Below are 23,511 nucleotides of genomic sequence, written 5' to 3'. Positions count from 1 at the left end.
TAAGATGGAAGATGCAATAAACATGCCTTAGCTATAGAATTCTTAATGCTCTGCTTTTTATAGTGACCCAGACTTCCTCTAATGACAAAATATATTGCTTTTGAGGCAGGATGAGGATATTTGTATGCCCCCATTTTCTCCAATAGAATAGATTTTTTTTTTTCTAACCTACAGAAGATGTATCATATTTCTATGATTATAAATTCAGAAGACTCCCTGGTCATTATCTGGTCAGTAGAGACTGTACACTGTATACACTACAGAGGTTTTACATTCCTAGAATGCTAGTGGCTGGTTGATTATTTAGTTCTCTATAGAGCAAGTCATAAGATGCACCTGAGTTTGAAAGAGAACTTTGTTTAAAACAACACCCAGTCTTTTGTTTAGAAATTTTGAACCACAAACCTTGGTATGTTATTCCAATTATTAATTTACTTTACTTTAAAATATGTCTATTTTTCTAGCCCTAATTTTAACCTTATAGCAGGTAGAGTTTCCAATAGCCTATATGTAAAGTGAAGAACCCCCTTGATTTCTTTCCTGTTTTGACACCCCCAGGCTTTGATTAAGCCATCTCTCAGCTTCTGTTGTTGATTAGGATGTGCTGATCTACTTCAACTATAAAGATTGTTTTATGGTCTTTCAGGTGCTTTGCAGGATCTTCCTTGTACCTTTCCTAAACAATAATAATCTGTCTTGGACTGTAGGCAAGAGCACCAGATGCCATACTGCAGCTGTGTTTACCTCAGTACCAAGCACAGAGGTAACATCACTCACAAGTGCCAGAAATTCTTCTGTTCATAGACCCAATTCCACTCATAAATCAAACTTACCATTTGATTCTGGCTGTAGAACTTACACAGCTGATTAATCACCATGACCCCTAAGACCTTTTCAAAATCAAGGCATCCCCTAAAGAATCCCTCATAAAGATAAGAGTTCCTTACAGACTTTGTGTTTTTTACAGCTTTGCGTTTGGCTGTTTTGAAATATGTTTGCTTGCTGTTCATCTCACCAGCCAATCCAAATGATTTATTTCAGTGATTTGTCCTTTTCATGATTTACCATCCCCTCGGCCTTCATGACATCTGCAATTATTATCACCTTAATGCTGCCCGTCTCTGATTCCTTCTCTACTTGTTTCCATGGGATTCAGATGCTTTCATCTTAGAAACTGGTGCCTAATAAATACATTTGACCAGGAACTGCTCAGTCCCTTTTAGGTTCATCAGGCTGGTACTTTTCCATTCAAACCACAGACCTTTCCTCCTGGCACAGCTTCATCCACAGCTCACAAAACTCTCTAAGTTTCACAAACCTCATGCAGGAAAAAAAAGTTGTAAATCATATCCCTGTTCCTATACTGTATGAAGAAAAGCATAAAGCAAAAAGCGTCTCCAAACTTTGTCCTTGATTAACCTTTTTGCTATTCATCTGATCAAAAACGCATTTGCTAATCACCACTGCCTTGCTCCACCCTTCCTGGCGAGGGAAGAATTAGCTCCTCAGGTATTTCACAGCCCTTCAGATCCATTCATGGTGCCACAAGCAAATGGACTTATCTTCCACCCTGAGCAGCATCCCTGCTATACCCCCTAGGGGGGCACACAGGGAGGCCAAACACACCTTCCCACCAGCCCATCCTCTCTGTGCATAAGGCTGCAGGACCCATCAGTGGCCATTCTTTTTCCATCCAGGGACAAGAGTTTTCCATTCCATCACTGTAGGAAAAATTTCATTGGTTTTATTTCACCTTCCTGTGAAGTAAAATTTTAAAGACCAATCAAATTCTGGGTATTACCTAGAATTTAGTTGGTTCTAGAATTGGTCCTAAAATTCCCTGTAATTTGGTTCATCCTAAAATACCAAGGAGAAGAGAGATGTATACATGCCTGGATATGCTTTTATTTGGCAGCAGTAATGTGAAGTGTTAAATTCTTTTAATAAATGGCTTACACTTTTAAGCCCTGGTAGCAATACATGCTTGTTTCTTACTCCTCTTTCTAGCACTAATAATATACAAAACTTTAACTGTGCAAATGTTCAGAAAGACAATCAAATATTCTTTTTCACTAAAAACAAAGCTAAACATCATTCACATGTGGTAAATGACAAGATGACAGTAAACCTCAGAACATACCATGAGTCTTCAATAAAAGTGTTTATGATACTCACTCCTGTACATTTCAGCTTTATTGATCTAAAATACACAGAAATAACCCTTCTATTTACATTTTCATATATCTAAATAGTCTTGGTTATGTCAAGCCAATGTTAATTTGGAGCTCTCCCGTATGCTATGGCTGTTTCATGAATTAAGACTAAATTGAAGTACAACTTAGATAAGGCTAAAGTAGCAAAACTGTATTTTCTTCTAAGTCATGTGCCATCTTTTATTAAAAAATAGAATAGTTATGCAGACCATATGATGGGATCCCTTGAAAGAAAGGTGGGAACGCTGTTAGAGCAATGCCAGAATTTCAACTCCACATTAAGTAAGTTAATAGACTCTATGAAAAACTTTGCAGAGCAATTTGTCCCTGAGATAACTGAATTTAAATCACAGGAATTAAAGTAAGAATTAATTTAATCTTGTTATACTTGGCTCAATTACCAAAAGCATCATTTTGGCTTAATATTGGCATTTGTGGAGTTACTGAGTATTCTATTTGCTACTGTCAGAAAAATGTATCATTGAAGAAAAGTAAACAGACACATCCTTCATTCTCTGCTCTGTTTCTCACAGCCATCTCTCTTCCTTCCTTTCATGCTTTCTCTATAGATCAAATATTTCTCTTCTCAAATCTGTCAATTTGCAGGGCTCCCCACTAAGAGTATGTGCTTTCAGCATGTGCTGGAAGTGAAATAAATGGGACAAACTGCATGCTTAAAAGTAAGCACAGATCTCACTGGCCTGGCCACAAAAGTGCTCTCTGGTTTTCAGCACTGCACACAACAGCTCTTGTGAAAACTAATTTTTTGCTGGTTTTTTTTTTTACTATGACAACAATATTTGGGTCAGTATTCTCTAGCTCATCATCAAGGAAGATCAGGACCATGGCTACGAGTCCGTCTTACTTATTTGGGATGACCACATGGCTGCATTTATTCTCTCCCACCACTTCCATATATTGCTTCTTCCTTTCACTTGTGCCAGCAGTAAAAACTCCACCGGGATGTCCGTCTCTTTCTCTTTCCTCTATTAAGCAGGAGTTGGTTTTTGGGGTTGGTTTTTTTTGTTTGGAAACTTGTTTTAATTTTTAGTTGAAGTGTACTATGATAGACTGCAAGAAGAAAATAGGAAATTTACACAGGAATTATGCATACTGATTCATTGTAATTGGAAAGCTCCCTAATATTGTGCTTAATAGAACACATAAAGAGATAAAAGTAATGGGCTCCATCTCAGTGCCAAATTATTGGATGGGCTAAATTCTTTCCCTTTTCCATACAAATAATTTTGCCACCTGTCTTCTCCTTTTCTAACCATCAGGAGGGAGGCAAGGTTCTTCCTCCTTCCTCCCTCCCCATTTTGATTTAGAGATGATTTAAATAAAACATTCACTTTTGTTCTGAGCATTTTTGAAATAAAATATTTATTAATTTGTACATGATTTTAAACTATTAAATTGGAAACCCTCATGTTTAATTGTTTCTATTCTAGAGCAACTGTTTGTTAAAAGTTGCATCTGCAAGGTCTGAGTGAATTCAAAGAAGCAAACACTTAAGTTTTTGCTAGGCTTCCCAAAGTCTTTAACCACAAATTAAAAACTCCACCAATAATGTCAAACAAGTCAGGCCTGTGGATGGGGTAGATGCCATGTATATTGATTTACTAAAGCTTTTGACACTGATGTGATATTTTCCTAGGAAGCCACGTTTCAGGTGAAATTTCCCCTGGAGCTCACAGATCCAGCAACACACCATCAACAGGAGGAAGCCCTGCTTCACACACAGGCTGGAGGGATGCTTCAATCCTCATCAGTTGTCAGGGTGCTCATCCAAAGGGCATGCTCATCACACCTGGACAAACCCAGGCTGATGTTATTTAAGGTGAAGCCTCAGCTGGAGCATGGTGCCTGATAGGCACTGCACGTTAAAGTGAGGCACTGGCAATGCCTTTGGAACTGTGAGCTGAGAGGTCGATGATGAGAATAAAATTGGGCTGGTTTAGGATAGAAATATGTGACAACAGCTTCCAAATGCATGAAAAGGCATGAAGCAACAAGGAATGGGTTCTCCATGTACATAGGGGATGAATTAAAAACTGCAGCACAGCAGATTTAGGTCATTCACTATCTACATTCTCTAGGGAAGATATATAACCCTGGTCATCAGGGTTTGGACTGGCAATACGATTTGAGGATGATTTGGATAAAGTTAGTTCTATATCGGGCCAAGTAATTGGAGTAAATGACTCTTTACAAAGCTATTTTTATGAGACCATTCATGGCAAGCTAGAAGGGCTCAAATTTGGTTCAGCAATATCCTTAAGTAAATATACTGGTACATACCCTCAGCCAGGGGCAGTGGCAGAGGCCACAGCCATCTGTGCTTTCATGGCATTTTTCTGCTGACTTTCAGGGTACCTCTTGAAACTTCAGCAGCAAGTCAGGGTGGCCAAAAGGGTGGGATGACAAACACACCCCTTCCAGATGCCTCTGAATGAAGTCCATGAGGGAAAAGCCACTTCAGCCCTGTTAGATCTTGGTCCTGCCTCTCAGAGGGAGGCACTGAGATGGTTGTGCACACCAGCATGACAAGCAGGAGATGCTGATACTGGGAGGGGAAAACTGAGAAGGGCAATGAAGTGGCATGTGGATTGTCCTTCCACAGCTCTGCTGCTGCTCCAGTAAAACACTTTTTCCCAAGGTTTTCTTCTAACTGTGATTTCTTTCTTCCAAAAGCTCTTCATTTAGAAAACAGACAAATTTCTGCCAGCTACATAAATAATTTCCCTCTTGTAAGACCCGGAACTCCAGGGAATTATTTAAAAGCATCCTGTCTCTTACAGGTACATGCAGAAGTGGCTATTAGAGTAACAAGAGGAATAATAAAAATGCAAAGAGAATGTACATGGTGAACATCTGTGAATGAAAACTGTAGGCTAAAAACATTTTTAGGTGCCTTGCTAAAGGTTCCAAGCATCAGGTATGGTAAAATGGGAGAAATACAGAATTTCTACAATAGTTTGTATGAATAGAAAGTAGTGGCTTTCAAGGCAGCCATCAGGATTTTGTGTATAATTGTTACTGAAAGAATATACCTTAATATTTTAAATGTTTTTCTGAACTAATTCTGTTCTTTCAGGGAAAGGTTACCAAATTGAGGAGCATGTGTGTTTTCCTCTGATTTTAACACATTTATCATTTTAATGACCCACTGCATGCTGTTACTACCTACCTGTCTGTCTGGCAGGAACTACCCAACTACCTTGTTGCTGAAATCCTACCTTCAAATGTTATGTGAAATTATTCAACAGGAAAAAAAATCCCAGCATATTTACAGTGAAGAGAATGAAGAACAACATTTCCTTGAGGAATTTACTCAAATTAGGCTTGCATACTATGTGCCAAGAAGGAAGATTCACATTAGCATAAATTGATGAAAATTAAGGTATACTCTTTACGTAAAGGCAATGCTGGTGGAAAAAAATAAGAATAATTAAAAAAAAGTAAAAAAGCTCATTCTTGTAATGTTGTTCTACTTCAAATTAGAAAAAAACCCAGAAAGTTCATTTTTGACTCACCAGGGAGTGGGAATACTTAGAGGTGGGGACCTTCTTGTGTATGTCTGAACACAGCATTGGCATTGGAAGCTGTATGTTTCAGTGTGTCCAATATATCCAAAATATTTTGCTTAGAAAAGGCAGGCATGTGTTACTATTTGTAATGTGCTTCATGTAAAAAAATGTCAATAGTGAAACATTCCCTTTGTTGATCCAGTTTTCACTGAATCATGAAGGGCAGGGAACAGAAGAGACAGAGGGAGATGAGGCATCACTGAACACAGTAGATGGAGCAGACTCCCAAGAAATTCAACCCCACATGTCTAGACTAAGTAGGCAAACTTGAAAAGAATAAAACCCCCAAACAATCCAAACAAACAACATGACTTGGAGCAAAACCAGAAAAATAGAATTAAATGAAGCCAACCCTCAGGCTGTGCTGGAGATGTTTTGATGCAGTTTGGTAGCCCAGCTAGGAGAATCACTGTCTATTCCCAAGCTGGTTGTGAAGACTTGCCTTCGGTGAGCTCTTCTCCCAACCCAGTGTTCCCATCTTCTCAAGGGGACAGTTGGGCACCCCTTGTTTCTGCAGGCAGCTTCTTTACCCCTCACTAACAAAGCTTATCCTTGCCTCAGGCCTGACATAGATCCCTCACCCTTCTGTAAACGTGGCAGCACGACCCTGGACAACCACAAACATAATCCTGTGATTCTGACATCTGACCTCAAATTCCTCATTGGCTTTGACAGAATTCTGTTTTTCAGCAAAGAGGTACTTTGCCCATGGGTTTTGGCCAGTTCAGCCAAGCAGCACACAGACCTCCATGTCAGCAGAAACTGCTTGGTGACCTGGGGAGCAGAGCTCATGTGCAGGGAAATCACACAGGACAGGGCTCCTCAGTGAAGGCCAAAATCTGTCTCCTTCACAGACAGAAGGGAAAAATCAAATGTGCCATTTAGGAGCCCGAAAGGGGAGCGGGGATGAGCTGAAGTTGCATTGCATAGGTTCCATTTAGACCTAGCAGGATCTGTGCAGCAGCTGATATCTGCCCTCCTTATCCAACAAGACCTTGAAATATACCTTCAACCTAAGTAGGTTGTTGCAATCTTCTGGGGCCTATACGAGCTTTCCACTTATGGAAACCAAGCTCTGAACTCCAGGGGATGAAATGAGGTGAATGTAATTGTGTATCTCATCACAGGTACAAGATTCAGAGCACATGAAACAGAAAATAGGGCTGAAGGCACAGCAAGAATCTGAATTTCAGGGCAAAAGGGTACATACAGTGCTTGAGCTGAAGGAGTAACTTCAAATTGCTTAAAGTTCCTGTATATGAGTTTTCAGTTTTTGTGGTTCAGCAAGCAAGGAAACACGAGGTGCCAGCATGACATATATTTCATGGCAGGCCACTTTCGCCACAAAGCCCCAGCATGGCCAACACTAAAGAGGCCAGATGTCAAGAGGTGTAAACAACCATCATGTGAGATCCTCTGGTGCATCATGAGGAAAAAAAGGGAGCTGACTAATCTTACTCTGACACTCGCCCTTATATGTAAAGCCCTTTGTAGTATGACATTCCTCAGCAGTATCTCACACACAGGGGACAAAGAGAAGGAGACCAGACATCCTTGGACAACTGTTGCTCACTGTCAGTTTTAGAAAGCTGCCTCCCAAAAAGCAAAATGCTCTGCGTCATCTTGTTTTCTTCCCTCTGAGGTTACCCTCTTACCATCAAAGCAGTTCATCAACAGACCACTGATAAACTTATTATCAACAAAAACAGTTCCTTTTTCTACGGCTGGGAGAAATGCAACAATTTCAGTTCCTCAAATGAGCTACATGCTGTGGCACTTGTTTGGGTCCAGCCTAGGGGTACACCATCTTAATGTCATGGGATTTTTCTGTAGGCTTATTTAAATGCATAGATAAGACTTCATCGTCATTCAGCAGTGGAGCTACTTCTTGTAAACTGTCAGCGTATTTTGCAAAAGAGAGAGCTCAAGCAGCAGTGTGCCACCTTTTTTCTTTTTGCACAAAAAAAGCTGTAGAACATGAAGCAAATTAATATATCCTTAAATAAAACTCCTATAAATACAAATTACAAATACAATTACTTTATTTGTTCTTGTGAAATTAAGCTCATTTTCTGGCACTTGCACTTACCAAATAGATGACCCAGAGATTATGTTTTGTAATCAACCATGATAGCTGCAAATCCAAAAGGGCGGGCTGGAATGAAAAGGAGTACAGAAAAATTGGGGTGAAGACACCGTTATTTCAGATGGTGACTGAGCTTCATTTTCTCACTCTCTCTTCCAATACTGCTCTTTCACATATCCCGCTACTCTGCAACAACAGGGAGAAATGAATGAGTGAAAGTGTTGAGTCTGTTGGAGATACAAGCTCCACGTGAAGTAATGCACTGGCTGGTGTTCAAAGTTATCCTGGTAACTAGTAAAAAGAGAAGAGTGAAGTATACACACTGTATACACTGTTTTTAATTCTTTTTATTAATGTATTAATTGTTAATTAATTAAAGGCAAGATGGAAGGCAGAGAAAACATGTTACTCCATAAGGCAGGTGTGATGGCCCTGGAAATGAAAGGTTCCCCATGTTGGACATGGCCTACACATCCATGCTGTCTTCTTTGTATTTGCCATTCAACATTCCCAAGTCTGAAACGTGTCTTGAGGAACCTGTGGGACCACCCGGAGCCTCTGGAGGAAAGCGGCTGCCCGAGGAGTGTTAGCATGTGTGGAACCCAGCTCTCAGAGCCCTCCTCCGGGGCACTGAGAGCTGCCGCAGCACCAGGTCCTGACCTTGACGCCTCCTGGCCCCAGAGAGAACTCAGCTAGGAAGCAGAGTGATGCGCAAAGGGACCCCGCTCTCAGTCCCACCCCGAGCCGGGCAAGAGGGAAGGATGCATGTCCCCGTGGGGTGTCAGCGGCCCCGGAGCACCGAGGGGGCTTCCCCCCATCCTCACCCGCCGGCCCCGCCGCGCAGACAGCCGAAGCGTCTGTAAACCGGCTTATGCCCAAGGCGATTTGCTCGTAATCGGCCGGGCTTGCCGGGGCGGGGCGGGTCGGGTCGGGGGGCCGGGGAGCCCCCGAGGCGGCGGAGGGGAGGGCTCGGGCCGCGCACCGGAGGACGCGGTGACGATGTGAGCGGCGCGGCAGCTGCGGGCCGGCTCCCCCGGGATCGGGGCTGAGCCCGGGGGCCGTGGGAGGGAGAAGAGCCGGGCGGCGAGGGAGGGAGGGAGGGAGGGAGGAGGGGGCCTGGACGGGGCCGGGGAGAAAAAGGGAGGAGCGGGGAGGGGGGAGGAGAGCGGCGCTGGGGACGCGCGGCCGGACCGAGGAGCGGCAGCGGCAGGAGGGAAGCGCAGCCCCGCGTAACCTGTGCCGCTGCCCTTCGGCGCTCTCCGCGCGGAGGTCGGGAACCTGCTGCGGGGGGATGGAGCAGCATGGGTACCCTTCCTATAGCGCCCGCAGCCCCGCCTGGGAGGAACTGGTAGGTACATGCGTGTCTCGCAGTTGCACAGGCATTTCCTACCCTTTTTCCTGCCTGCATTGTTCAGCCGGGGGGTCGGGCTGTCATCCTTATCGGTGCTCCCCCCACCACCCCCTGTCACTTCGCTTCTTCCGATCCCCCTCCGCGGCAGCTCCCAGCCGTTGGCTTCCGTCCCTTCCCCGCCGGGACAGGGGCTCGGAAGCTTTCCCCACTACCGTGTCCGGCTATTTGTTGGTGGGCTCGTCCCTCAGGTGGACGGGGAGTTCATCACCCTTTCTGAGCTCCACTGCCAGGGTGGAAAGCCTTGGGTTAGCACCGAGAGCCTTGACTCTAACTTTGCTGGGGGGGTTGGGGGATTGGATGTTGATACCATTAAATGCCTTCTCTTAGCGCAGCAAAAGCAAAGTCCAACGTTGGGAGGCAGTTTCCAGAACGAGACACTTCTTTCCTCCTTCTTCCCTCCTTCTTCTGTAGCCAGATTGGGGATCACTTAAGTCACAGCAGCAAAGCAGGCCAGGGCTGGGGTCATCTGCTCCCACCCTTATTTTGGGGATGCGGGAAGGGAGGGGAGTGCCCAAACTGGCCAGGAGGAAAGCTGCGGTGCAGTGGCTTTGTGGTTTGTTTAAGCAAGTCGGAGACCCTCCTTCCAGCTGAAGGAAATCATGTCACCAGCATCCTCAGCCAGCGATAAAATCAGATTTCCCTTTTCAGGGCTGTCTAGTCCTGCTCTTGGGCTTTTCTCCATTGTGCAAACACACACACATCAGGCAGAGGCAGCTAAAAATAGGCTCTGGGTAGCTGCTTGGGAGATTTCAGGCTATCTGAAAGGTCAAGGCTAGGCTGTCTCTGGCCCTGAACTTGATGAGGTGACGTGAAGCATGGACCCGTGCCACTGCCAGTCTCCCCTTTAGATGGCTGTGCCATGTTTTGCTAACTCGTTGCATTGGTCCAGGGGCCCTGGTTTTACTTGTAAACCCAGTTCTAAAGAGCAACTGCGTGAGAGCCGTACTTTGCCCGGCTCAGTGTGCTTGGTCCTGGGAAAGCAGCAGCCCAGCCCTGGAAATACCCAGGGTGAACTAGGTTCACCCCCTTCCCTGTAAGGATTTGTAGCCCTCCTAAGTACATTTTTACAGCCTCAATTTTGTTGTGAAGTTGAACATCCCCCTTCATTGCCCTCTGCAGTCCTCCAGCCCCAAAGCTGTTGCTGGGGATGCAGCTGTGATAGGAAAAACAGCTGTATGCATGTTCCGGTAACATGGAGCTGACACCAAAAGGATCAGGCAAGGGAAACCCGAGACTTTTGCCTGGAGAGATGAAGACATCATGGGAGGAAGGCGGCGAAGCTGATTCCCGCGAATGTGTTATCCTATTAAACAGTGACATTTAAATTGGCTGCCGTCATCTGAAAGTCAGCTGAAACTTGGGAGGCTGATGGATTGCAGCCCCTCCGCTTGGAAATGCAGTATCCTGGCTGAAGCATCCAAACCCGTTTCCTTCTGTGCACAGGGCTCAGATAAACAAGGAGCACATCTTTTTCTCCATTTCCCCCTCCCCCAGTAAGCACCAGGATTTGGGTCATGTTTATCATTTCATTGCTGCATTTGTTAGAGTACATCCATGAATGCAGTTTTAGTGTTAACCACTGTACTAATTTCCTTTACAAGACTCTAATTTCAGCTAAACCACTCAATCCTTTACCTGGTAACCTGCTGGTAAAATACACAGTCTTTGTGGCAAAAGCCACATCATTCTTTGTATCCGCTCGTGAGCAGGCTTTTTATTATAATGGGGGCCAGAGAGGTGAAGAACTGCATGATGAAGGGAAAAACAAAAGCGCCTGAAACTCTCCCTCACTCCCAAAACACAGAAAAAGAGCAACAGAACAGAAGCAACTATCTATTGCAGCTTTTGAGTCTGTGCAAGCTTGTTACCTATGCAAATTGTCAGAAGTCACTGGGAGGTGCTCTTCCTGTAGCCGTTCTAAGAAATACGTGATGGACATCAAATGGAGTCACAACTTCTCCTTTGCCTGTCAGGGCTGGACATCTCTGTGTGCAGTTTCAAATTTCTATAAAATCCTTTCTTTAACTCACAGCTCACTTTGAATGGAAAACTCTTCCTGACTCCATTGAGTCACCATTAGATACTCCATGACGGAGTTCAATAAAAGTAACGAAAATGTAAGGCTCATCCTGCATTCTTCTAAGAGAGATTCAGTGGCTTTGTACTCAAAATATATGTAATATATGTTTTACAAAGGTCTACACCTGACATTCACATGAGTCCTGAGTCTTGAGTTTAACTTTCCCTTGAAATGCATAGATGGGTCCTAACACATTTACAAAATGATGCTTTATTTTGACAACCTCCACTGGTTTACACCTTTTCATTCTGAAGCGTACCACGTTTTTGTAATCTACAGATTACAGGATTGCCTCTGCTACTCCTGAAACAGCCATCAGCAATGTAGTTACTCTCTTTAACATTGGTATGTGTACATTTTGCTGTATTTTGGTATCCCCTTGGGTGAGGAAGCCAAGAAAGAATAACATAGCTAACTTAATCTACAGAGGGAGTTCAGACAGGCAGATCTGAAACTAATCTGTGAAGTGTGGGGAGCCCAGCTAAAACATACAGCTATCAGTAACCACTGAAATTAGAAAAGATTGAATAAAAACTTAAACATTATGAACACTGTTAACCTGACACAGATACCACTGTTAATCCACTTTTTGAGGTAGAGGAAAAAAAAATTGCCCTTCAGTTTATTGATTCCAAAATGACCTAAAGAAAAAGAGGTAGATACGCTTGTTGCAAAGGGAAACAATAGTAGAGCTGGAATAATTTATGTTCCTGGAATCAACTAATGTGTAAGTCTGCAGTATAATCTCCAGTGCAGCTAGAGTGCATGTGTATTTGGATTCTTTCTAGATTGCATACGCATTTTAGCAACACATATTCTATTATTGGAACTGGATGTGGTTGAGTTAAAACGTTCTCACTGTGCATACATATATGCAGCACTTCTGGATTCTTTGGATTTAAAGGGCAGATCATTAGCTGATACCAACTGGCATAGCACAAATGTTGTTAGTGGAGCTGTTTTGTATCAGTTGCTATCTCCCTTCAAATGCCAACATTTCTTTATGCTTTCCACCAGGTTCCCTTGCTTCAGTTAGGAAACTATAGGTAATTACTAAGAAGCATGGAATTGAGCATATTAAATGAAACACATAGCACATGCTAAAAACACTTTATGTGTTTTAATGGTTGCATATATAGCCCCGTATTCTTCAAGAGCCTGGCTCACAAAAGTCAAATGGTACCATTTGCACTACAATAATCATAGCTGAATATTCACTGAGCTGAAATGTACTATTCAATATTTCTCATACTGAGTGTGACAGAGATCACCCAGGAGAATTTCAGCTGTGAGATGAAGGGATGGAAGTTAAGTTGGCAGTCCTTACCAAGGTGGTGTTATCATGGCTATCTTAGGCAGTTTTATCTGGGTAAACGCTGGAACTGGACCCTGATTATCTAACTACTAATACCTCTAAAAAGAAAAAGAAGTGGAAACAGTGAGAGCTTTAAAACCATCTTTGTGCACAGCAACATGTATATCTGTAGAAACAATGTCTTATGCTAAGATGAATGAATAACTCAGGTACTCTCAAGAACACTTAACGCCTAGTTCCTCCATCTTGAAGAGCTCTGTAAACACTAGATGACTGTGGATTTTAGAGCCTGTAATTACACAGATTATACTGTGCGTTTCACAGAAACCATATTCTCATTGAACTGTACTTGTAGGACATCTCTTATCGTTTGCAGATTTAAGTTATTACTACTGAAATCTTCACATCAGGTGACCTGAAAGCACATTCGAGTACTTCTTTTTTTCATTGCATTCTGAAGTTTATTGAGATATGATGAAAGTGACTTGCTTGGGAAGAGAAAGGCTGGGGCATTTTCTCCTCGTAATCCAGTTTTTGTGTTTGGTCAGTCAGGAGAGAGGAAGATCACAACAGGGTGGCCCATGTGAGAATCCATGATGCCCTCTGTGAGGCGCAGAGAGTGTGCAGAAGCCAGGGCTGTTAGCTAAGCTCTGAAAGGGAACAGAAGTTGAAGAACTGCATTTATTGCCCATTTCACCTACAGATAGTCTTTTACCAGCTTTTACGTATTTGAGATGAAATCCAGTGAAGAAAGTTTGAGCTGGCTCTACAGATACCTAAGGAGATCTCCAGCTCCTCTGCTGGCACTGTAATAGCCACTGGATGTCACAGGAGCTGTTATATATAAAAACCAAATCAGTAACTTTGTTAGTGTTCAAGGCCAGGTTGGATGGGACTTTGAGTAACCTGGCCTAGTGGAAGGTGTCCCCGCCTGTGGCAGGAGGGTTAGAACTAAATGATTTTAAGGTCCCTTCCAACTCCATCCATTCTATGATTTTACTTTTCCACCTAATAATGATGAAACAATGCATTTACATCCATTCTTAAATGGTCCAGTATTTTCTGGAATTAAAGACAAGTTTTTAAATTGATGTAACCACTTGTGAAGGCAGTTTGAAAACAAATCAGATTAGTGTCTTCCTCTGGAAAATACTGGTGCTGTGCATTTACGATCCCAAACCTTCAGTGGCAGGCTGTATTTTGGAAATACACTTTAACCACCTACTGTTTTTAGGATCAAGGTCTAAATATATAGGGAACAAGCAATCAGATGTTATTTTATTAAAAAAAGCCACAACCCAAACCCAAAGCCTTAAACATACAAGTTTTGGGTCATCAATGGAGTCAACTTCATGATCCCCCTAAATTCAAACATCCTAATCCCAAATTATGCACTTCGGTAATGCATTGTCTGTATGCGCCTTTCCCTTGTACTCTCTCATCACACCTTTTGGACTGAATTTAGGCAGGTATTCTTAGAGGGTGAAATGATCACTTGCAACCATGTAACGAAGCTTTGCATGCAACGTTGCCCAGGATCCTAGTCCTGTGACACATATAGCAGTTGCATGCACAACACCACAAGTAGTGTTGTTCAGCTAGTGCTGTTTAATTCAGTTGAATTACATGGAGTTACTCAGTCTTGCTGATACTCTGTTAGCATGAAGTGTTCCTCAAATCACAGTAATGGCTACATGTAATACATGTTAGTATGAATTAGAAAACTTGTCTTTTTGTCCTCTTGCAATGTTCAATTGTCATTTAACTTCAGAAGACACAAGGAATTCAGTGAGATGTTTTCTGGCCTAATTTGCTGTTCCTGAAATCAAGGTGCAGAAGAAAGGGAAGGGAGGGTGGAAAGAACAAGTATCCATATACATCACTTTTAACCTTTCTTCCCAGCTGTGCCCTAGATTAATTCACTGAGAGCAGTACAGACTTGGGCTTGCCCAGGTTTGATCCCATGGTTTTGAAAAACGAGAACTCTCCCTCAGGTGAAGAGTGAGACAAGACAAGAATCATCCCTTAATTTCACAATTAGCCTGTAAGGAGAAGGGACAATATGAAAACTTCATCTGTTTTGACATGTGGTACTGATGGTAGGATTTAGGCCCTATTGTTATTCTAATAGGGATTATAGGTAATGTAGTCAGAATGCATTTAAAATATAATTTAATGCATGTTTTATTTTAATGTATTTTTGCCATGTTTTAAAATATAACCTAGTAGTTAAGTGATCCTATGTGAAGCAGAATCACATTTGAAGTACCTGGTGCAGTAACACAGTCCTAAGCAACAAGACCTGCATGGCTTCATGGAAATATTTAATTTTCTTTATTGTGAATAAAAGTCTCAATAGAAGAGATGGAATACTCTGGTTTGTATGAAATTCAGGCATTAGCAAGGTGTCTGCCATGTAGGATAGATTGTACACTAGGGGTTTGTTTTTGTTTCTCATTAACTGCCTTGTATTTAGGTACTGCAGCATTCTATTAGCATATTAAGAGATGTCAGTTCCCTTTCTAGAAATAGAAATAGAATTGTGGGGATATGGAAGCCACAAGTATTGATTGATTTCTTATGTTTAATCCGGTCCATGCAGCTAGGAGCTGTGTGTTTTATTTAGTATTGCTGTGATTTAAATGCTTATTTTGAACACTGACTACATACAAACCACAATCATTTCGAAGTCCCACAATTCAGAACATGTGGTGACATTTCAAGATCGTGCGTGCTGCCAGATCTGAGATTAAAAGGGAAAACTGACCCTTTCTTTCCCCAAAAGAAAAGGCTCCTCTTTTACAAAGACAAAAAAGAACGGAATAAGAAGAAAATTAAAACTAATATAAAATAAATGGAAAGCAATGCGTGCATTTGACAGAACTGCCCAGTGCTTTGACGCTGAAGGATGCCACGGGATGGACCGGTCGGAGGCACAGATGAGGAGGAGCCCATCACGTTAGATACCGTCCACTCCGTCCCCAAAAGATGTGCTGTGGTCCCACGGGAGAGCAGCACGGTCCGCGGCCGGACAGCGGACGAGCAGCCCTCCCGCCCTCAGAGCCGGCGGGTTTGCTCTGCTGCCGTGGAACGTTCAGGGCTCGGCTTCCCTCTCCGAGCCACGCGGGGCTCGGTTCCGTGGGCACGCCCGGGCAGGTGCGGGGGGACCCTCTCCCGCTTCGCCCATTGGCCTCTCCCCGCCGCTCACCTGCGGCGCGCCCGCCTTCACCCCGAGCTGAGCCACGGCCACGGCCACGGCCCCCGTCGGCAGAGCCCCAAGGGGCCGAGCGAGGCCGCCCGCACCGCCCGGCTCAGCGGCGTCCCAGCCCTGCGAGCGGGCAGCGGCGGCAGCTGTGGCCGGTGCGGGGCAGACGCGCGGTCCTTCCCCACCAGAGGGGGCGGCGGAAGATGGCGGCCGGGCGATCCGCTCGCCTCCGCCAGCGCCGGGCTCCGTCCCCTCCACCGCCGCCTCTGTCCCCTCCCCTCCGCACCGCCTCTTTCCCCACCCTCCCGCACCGCCTCCTCCTCCTCCTCCTCCCCGGGGAGGGGAGCGGCAGAGGCTGCCCTGGCTGAGCCGGGCTCGTGTGCTCTCTCTCGGCAGGAGTCCGGGAAGATGGCCGGGGCCGAATCAGGGATGAGCGGTGCCGGGATCCCGCAGCAGCCCCAGCCTCAGGCCCCGGCGGCGGCGGGGCCGGCGGACGAGTCGTCGGACAGCGAAGGGGAGCACGAGGGCCCCCAGAAACTCATCCGGAAAGTGTCCACCTCGGGCCAGATCCGCAGCAAGGTAAGGGCGGCAGGACCCGGCGAGCCCCGCTGCCTCCGGGGCAACTTTCTGCATCCCCATCCTACGGCGAGGCCAGCCTGGAGCCGGGGCCGGCCGTTGCATCCCGCCCGCATCCCCGGGAGCGGCGGCTGGCGGGGGGGTCGGGGGGTGAGGCAGCCGTGCCTCTTCCTTCCTTCCCTCTCTTCCCTCTCCCCTCCTCCCCGTCCAGCTGTTGCGTCCACATCTGTCCCCGGCTGGCAGGAAGAGCCCCCCGGGGCGGCAGGGCTCCTCGGGGCCGGAGGGGAAGCCGCCTGCCCCGGCAGCCGCCCTGCTCTGCCCTGCCCGGCGTCCTGGGTGTGGGGGAAGCGGCGGGCTGCCTCCCTCCGTCTCCTCTTCCTCGGCGGCGGGCACCGCTGCCGCAGGGATCCCGCCCTCCCTTCCCACGGCGTTTCAGCGAGCCCGTGTTCTCCAACTTTCCTTCCCCACATCCCCGTCTCCTCCCCTCCCCTCTCCGGTCCCAGGGGGCCGCCGCCGTGTGCTCCGGCAGCCAGCCCGTGGTGGCACATCGGGCTCCCGTTTGGGAGCGGGAGTGGCGCCGAGGAGGGAAACGCGGTTTCCAGTTTGAAAGGCACCTCGCGGGACGGGAGTGAAACTTGTGTTCCAGCTCGCTCGTGGGGCTGGGTGCAGAAAGCAGCTGTCAGAATTTCAGGGTATTGCAGGTTTCGGCTGCCGGAGCCATCCTGGTGGAATTAACTTTTTGATGGATGGTGTATTTACATCACTTCTTTTTCCAGGGAAAATGAACTTAAGAAAGCCTGCTTTTAGGAGTATAAAAATATCTAGACCTGACTTACTTCCAGTGGGAGGGATCCCATGACTTTCTACAGAGCGTGGTCCGTATTCAGAGATGGGGTCTGCACAAAGCTGCATTGGGTAGTGCTTATGGGTGCAGCAGCATCAAGATGAAGGGTTTTGCTGCTAAGTGGCTGGTTGTGAGGGGCAAAGTGACTCCCGGCAGGCCCAGGCAGATCACACTTACACTTTGATTTCTAGACAATAGGTCATGTGGTGTTGTTTCCTTTACAGAGCACCCATTAAAGCTAGTAAGGATGTGTTTGTGGAGTCCCGTCAGATAGGTGCTGTTCTCCCCTTGAGCTTTTGCTTCACACACTACATCCAAAAGGCAGCCACTTTTAAACATAAAAGCATCAGTTGTTAAACAGGAGCATTGTCCCATTATGTGAGGTGGCAAACAATTTTTTCCTCAAACCTAAACACAACATGTCATCCCATTTTGTTGCTAAATGTTAATTTTGCTTTTGCAAATGAAGGCCTGGCTAAAGGTTACTATCGTAAAGAATATATTATTTACTATACTGCTGCATCGTGTTGAAAACTTTGTTCTGCACAAACTTTCAGCTTTAACACCATTTCTGTGTTGTGGTCTTCTGAATGTTTTAAAAGTGGCAGAACGTAATGCTTTATTATCTGTGGTGGTGGTAAGTGTATTTGAGGTTCAACTCTCACAAAGGTCGATACTTGCATATCAAAGGTTTGATACATGCCAGTTATGGATGTTACTGAAACAGGTTTGTGAGCAGGAGATCCCAGCCAGTTCCTACCAACTGTTACAGGTTGGGGGATATTCTCTATTGGAGGGCTGGGAATGAATGCAAAGCCTGAAGTTCTAAGACTGGTCTGCGCGTCATGCTTTTGCTTATCTTCGTTTGTGTCTCAGTTCTATTTCTGTAAATCAGGTATATATAGGAAAAATGTGTGCTGACATAATTTGAGTCATAAAATGCTGCTTTGCTGGTTGCAATTTACACTAATATGGAACTCCAGATATAAACATCTTTCTTTCAATTTAATTAAAAGTGATATATCTTTGTTAAAGATGAGAGCCATGTTAAATAATTCAAGAGCACTTTATTTTATAACTCACGATGCATTATTTAAAAGTAGCTATATTTAGACAGACAACTCCCATTTAGTTTAAGGGTGTTGTGTGTTTGCTGTTGTAGTAGTTGGTGATCAGTGGTTACATGAAACCACTAGAGCAAGGAACATCAGGGAGCTGCTCTTTTACTCAGCTAGTCCCTTTCATTCAAATTAGATTTGTTAAGCTTCGGTGAATGTGTTTGTAAGCTAAGGTTTTAATTAAATGGATTGGGTTTGTCTTACAGCTAAGAATAGACTTTTGAAAGAAGCCAAAAGGTGTATATTACATTTATCATTGATGCTTGTGGGCCGTTTAACACTGTGCTATTTTTCTCTGGAGGTTGCTTATAAACTTACATGAAGCATGTCAGCAACGTGGTATTGATTCCTTAGCTCAGAACTATACCCAAAAGTCTCTGCTGGTAATTGTTTTTATTTTACTTAAGGAAGAAGTTATTTTTAGTTGTTTTGGTACAGTTGATCATTTGTGAAAGCTACCATATGGTCGTACTTTGCAGATAGAATCATTCAGGAGTGGATTTTTTTTAACGTGTGTATAATAAGATTTAGCAAATGTATGTATAAGAGAAAATTGTTTTTGCTAGCACAAGCATAAGTCTAAGGATTTCTAATACCTGTAGTGCTCAAAGTGAGTTTTTAAGCTTCGCCCTCTTCTTCCTGCATAAAACCAATTAATTATTTGGCTGAGGGCAGGGGGTGAAAAACAGAACAGGAAAATGAAAGAATACTATATTGGGAGATGTAATTACACTGAAGTTCGTTGCTTGTTTGTGACATGTTAATCATATGCTCACAGCTCTACTTAGAAGTCAATTTTACCATAGCTTGCCCACGCTGAATAGTAACTTCCTCTGCAAACTGCTCGCTTTACTTAAGTGGAACTACTTCTACAGTAAATCACTATGAGAAATGGATGAATGACAGGGCCAGACATTTAGGTAGCTTCTATTATGGGTGTATTTTCAGTTCATGCATATGTATTCCTTGCATTTTTAGAGTACTTTAAAGGCATGTCTGTGTCAAAACATGGCCATTACTAATTTCCCCGAATAGAAAACTTGAAGATCAACATGCTTTGGTGTCTGTAAACCTGAGGAGGTGCAGAGGACTAAACTACTGTGTGGGCCAGCACCTTGTTTTACCTAGCTACCTGTTTGCTCAAGCCCTGTACATGGTTACAGAGTGACTCTGTACCCCTGTACCACTTCAGGGGAGTCAGGACCAAAATTAATTAGTACTTTTGTGAGATTAAAGCCAGCATCTTTAAACCTCACACTGGAAGCTGGTGCATCTGTAGAGCTTGTGTGTGTTCTCTGGAGGAAATGCAAGGGAATAGACAGGTGGCAGGTACCCTGTGAAGTTTGAGCAGTTTTGAGACAAAATCCCCCAATGGAGAGCCTTGAAATGATTCTTGACTGGGTGATTCTTATGCAGCATTTCCTCCCACTGTGGGAGACCTGAATCTTTCATATATAAAAAGCATCTTGGTAAAAACCATTTTTGTAGTATATATTTTGTTTTTATGAGGACTTTGGAAAACTGTACTCGGACAGTTTTGATGCAGGATATATGATAGAGTGTTGTTTTGTGGATTGAAGATCTGAAAGTTCTCTGTGTGTCTGCGTTAAACTTGGCTTCTTAACTTTTAAAGACACTGGTTAAGATGGGCAGGGTCGGCACTATCTTAAGTGAAACAGATGTCTTCAGTTCTTGGGGCTACAGCTCAAAAACTGCCTGTTGTCAACTGGCTTTTAGTTTCTTTAAAGTTAATCACTTTAGTGCAAAGTACATTCCTTAAAAAGATGGTCTTGCTTCAGTTCTTTATATCTGGACCCTGTTGAGAAGGTTCAAATTAGAGCAGACACTTTCTCTCTTTAAATTCTGCTCATCTTGGGGATGAGCACAAGATTAAATATGAAATAGTCCTTGGATACTTGGAAGTAGAGTTGTCAGATGAACACAGTTACAGTTCCTACTCTTGTCTTGAGTACTGTCTGCTAAAAAGTTTATATGAAGAATAGAACTTCCATCACTGACCTGGCTTCCTACTTTGATGGGTCCATGTGCAGTTAATGGGAGAGCTCTGCTGGATATGTGTTTTCCTCTCAAATCTGCAATTTGGTATCTGGCCTGTGTTTATTTTTGGATGAAGCAGACATTCTGGAGCAGAAAGTGTAAATCAGGAAATGCAAGAAAATATGGTGTATTGAGCAAGATAAACACACAATGTATCTGGGAGGATGCTTTCTTCCTCTCTTTCACCCCAGTGTTTTTTGTTAATAAAATTACTGTAAAGTGGAAGATGTTCAGAAACATAAGTGTGTTATAATTAGTGGAGATGATACAGTGTTATTTAGTTAAATGGCAAGAGTTGTTACTGGAATTATCTTATCTGAGGCCTTAATATATTTTTTAAGTCATCCTAAATCATTATGGTGTAATAAAAGTAAATTAATTAAATTCCCCACTGTGTTTTTATTGGCCTTAGTGGATAACACCAGCCATTTAGGAACTGAGCTTTCAAAAAAGTTTCTAAACTCTTCCATATGGTGACATTTGACAGTGCCAAGTCCCAGTAGTCACTTCCTGTTTGTTTCTGGTATACATTTCTATCCAATTACTATAGCCTGTTAATTCACCTAGATGTAAAGTGCTGTGGTTTATACTAGCAGTAGACTTAAAGAACATCATTCTCTGCAATGCAATATGCTTTTACTACCTTTGATAGTTCATGATTTACTGAGCTAAATAGTGGTTGATTCCTTTCTGCTTAAGACATGATTTTTATGCACCAGAAGTTCTCGGGAAAATGCTGCAGTAGCAGTTAACTCTAAAAGGGATCCTGTACATGCGTGAGGATTGTCTGCACCTGCACAGCTTCAAAATGTATTGTAATCTTGTGATTTATTCTGCAACTGCAGCAACACATGTAGTGTCAGTAAGCTTTATTATCATGTTTGCATGGCATGGGGCAGAGCTAAAGTGCCCAAGTGCATAGCAATTGCCCTCAAGATCTTGGTGCCTGGCAGTGCCCACAGAAGAGGTTGAAGGGTGCTGCTGCATATCTGCCTTCAGTATTCATATTTTCTATCATTTTTTTGTCTGCAATTAAATTACTTGTACTGTATATACATCTTTAGTAAATTTTTTCACCAACTTTTCTTTTTCCCCCAACTGTTGTAAAATCTGGCAAATTGATTCCCTCCCCACATTCTGGGGACTTTAACCTATTTTTTCAGTGAACTAGCCCAAATCAGTTCATCAGTCTGTGTTCCTGATACATGCAGACACACATACTTATGCACAGAACAATATATTTAATCTTTCATATATATATATATGTATATTATTGAGTTCTAGAGTATGCCTTTACAAAGCAAACCAGTTTTTAGCATGAAATGGTGTGCAATATTTGTGCCTTCTCATACTTGCTGTTTCTCAATATAAGCTTTCAGAAAAGGGTCAATTAATGGAAAATTTCAGCCAAAGACATGGTAGTTTGGGGAAGTTAAAAATGACTGGACTGAATGCGATACATAGAATCAAGCAGGGTTAGAATGGAAAGAGTTACACTATTTAAGGCACAGTGGTCATTACCGCTCCACATGCTGACACATGTTTGTATAAAACTGAAATGAAATCTGCTAAGGCATTTTAGTGATGCACGTATTGGCAAAGCTTAAATTGCTAGCTAAGTACCAGAAAGGAGGAGCTTGTAACGTTTTTCAGTAGATATACACAAGCAGGTCTTCAAAGGTAGTGTTAGTTTTGGTACTTTTCCTTTTTCCCCCTAGAATCTTTGAAGGGTTAATGCTATTTTGTATTAAAGATAACGTGATTTTTTTTTTTTTTAATTATTTTATTTTTTTAACTTCCAGCCAGCTGGTGAGCTGTGAATGTGGAAAAAAAGAGATGATAATCACACTCTCATATTTAATATGAGAGATTTTGATTGTTTTGTATTTTGTTCCAAGAAGCTGGGGAATGATTTTTCTGCCAGAAAAGATCAGGTGAAACACATTGATCTTATTGTGTAGTTTAGGGAGAATTCCTGTTTTTTAAGAAGCACAGGAAGAGACTAATTCAAGAATAAATGACAACTCGGAATCCCTTTCTGAGATTCCTTATCTTGTGAACTTCATGCATGCGGCCCTGAAGACACATAATGGCATGCCAGAGCTCAAGGAAGGACTATTCTATAGCTGGGTCTTTATCCATGTAAGGCTATATAGATAATCTGTGGACATTTTGAATTGTTTCCAGCAGTTACATCAGAATCCAAGATGCAAGACTGCTGTATGACTGCTGTATGACTGCTGTGTGACTAGCTGGGCTAGCCAAGTTAGTTTGGATATCTGTAGCAGAATATGTAGAATTACAGTGATTTTGTAATTGAAGTGGTGATCAAAAGCATAGTCTGTCTGGCTGTCACAAAGCCATTATCTGAAGGGGAGTATTCACAGAATCATAGAATGGTTTGGATTGGAAGGGAACTTAAAGATCATCCAGTTCTAACCCCCCTGACATGGGCAGGGACAACTTTCACTAGACCAGGTTGCTCAAAGCCCCATCCAGCCTGGCCTTAAACACTTTAATGGGTGGGGACATCCTCTTGACTAGCTGTAGACAATAAAAGGCAGCTTAGACCAGTGTTTCTGCTCTGGAAACACACCATAAGGCTACTAGAAAGACCAAACCAAACTAAAACCAATCAATCAAGCAAGCAACCAACCAAAAAAACACCAAACAAGCAAAAAACCCCAACCCAAACCAAAAATCCCCAAATGCCAAACAATCTTACTCTTATTTCCTTTGAGCTCTGACCATACATGCTTCTGGTAAGTGATCTGTAGAACAATATATACAGTGTGGAGACCTCAAAATCTAAGTGCAGCCAGAAGGTAATGTGTGTTTTTATGTGAATTCACTGAAGCTCAGAATATGGAATTTTGGGTATAAATGAATGCTTAATTAGTCATTCTGATGTTTTGGATATTTTACTCTAATATGGATAATTATGATACAGTTTGGAGTCATGAAGGCAGGTCAATAGCTCACTTGCAGAGGAACCACAAGACCAGTTTGTTATTT

The 23,511-nt window shown here is 43.4% G+C and overlaps 1 protein-coding gene across 2 annotated transcripts in view; it reads left to right on the top strand.

Moving 5' to 3' along the window:
• The first annotated feature begins 9,102 nt into the window (after positions 1–9,102).
• DGKH (diacylglycerol kinase eta) overlaps positions 9,103–23,511 on the top strand; it is a 154,613-nt gene continuing 140,204 nt past the window's right edge. Inside the window, exons 1-2 of one of the 2 annotated variants that reach the window (XM_034074042.1) lie at positions 9,103–9,237; positions 16,297–16,479. In XM_034074042.1, coding sequence (XP_033929933.1) covers positions 9,181–9,237; positions 16,297–16,479 — 240 coding nt within the window. In that variant the 5' untranslated portion in view covers positions 9,103–9,180. Of the gene's footprint in view, positions 9,238–16,197; positions 16,480–23,511 lie in introns of those variants that run through there. The other variant, XM_034074050.1, reaches the window with a different exon arrangement.

The sequence above is a fragment of the Melopsittacus undulatus genome, chromosome 2, assembly GCF_012275295.1.
Source record: "Melopsittacus undulatus isolate bMelUnd1 chromosome 2, bMelUnd1.mat.Z, whole genome shotgun sequence".
Lineage (NCBI taxonomy): Eukaryota > Metazoa > Chordata > Aves > Psittaciformes > Psittaculidae > Melopsittacus > Melopsittacus undulatus.
Note: the sequence above shows the minus strand (reverse complement) of the source record. Positions and strands in the feature narration are given on the sequence as shown.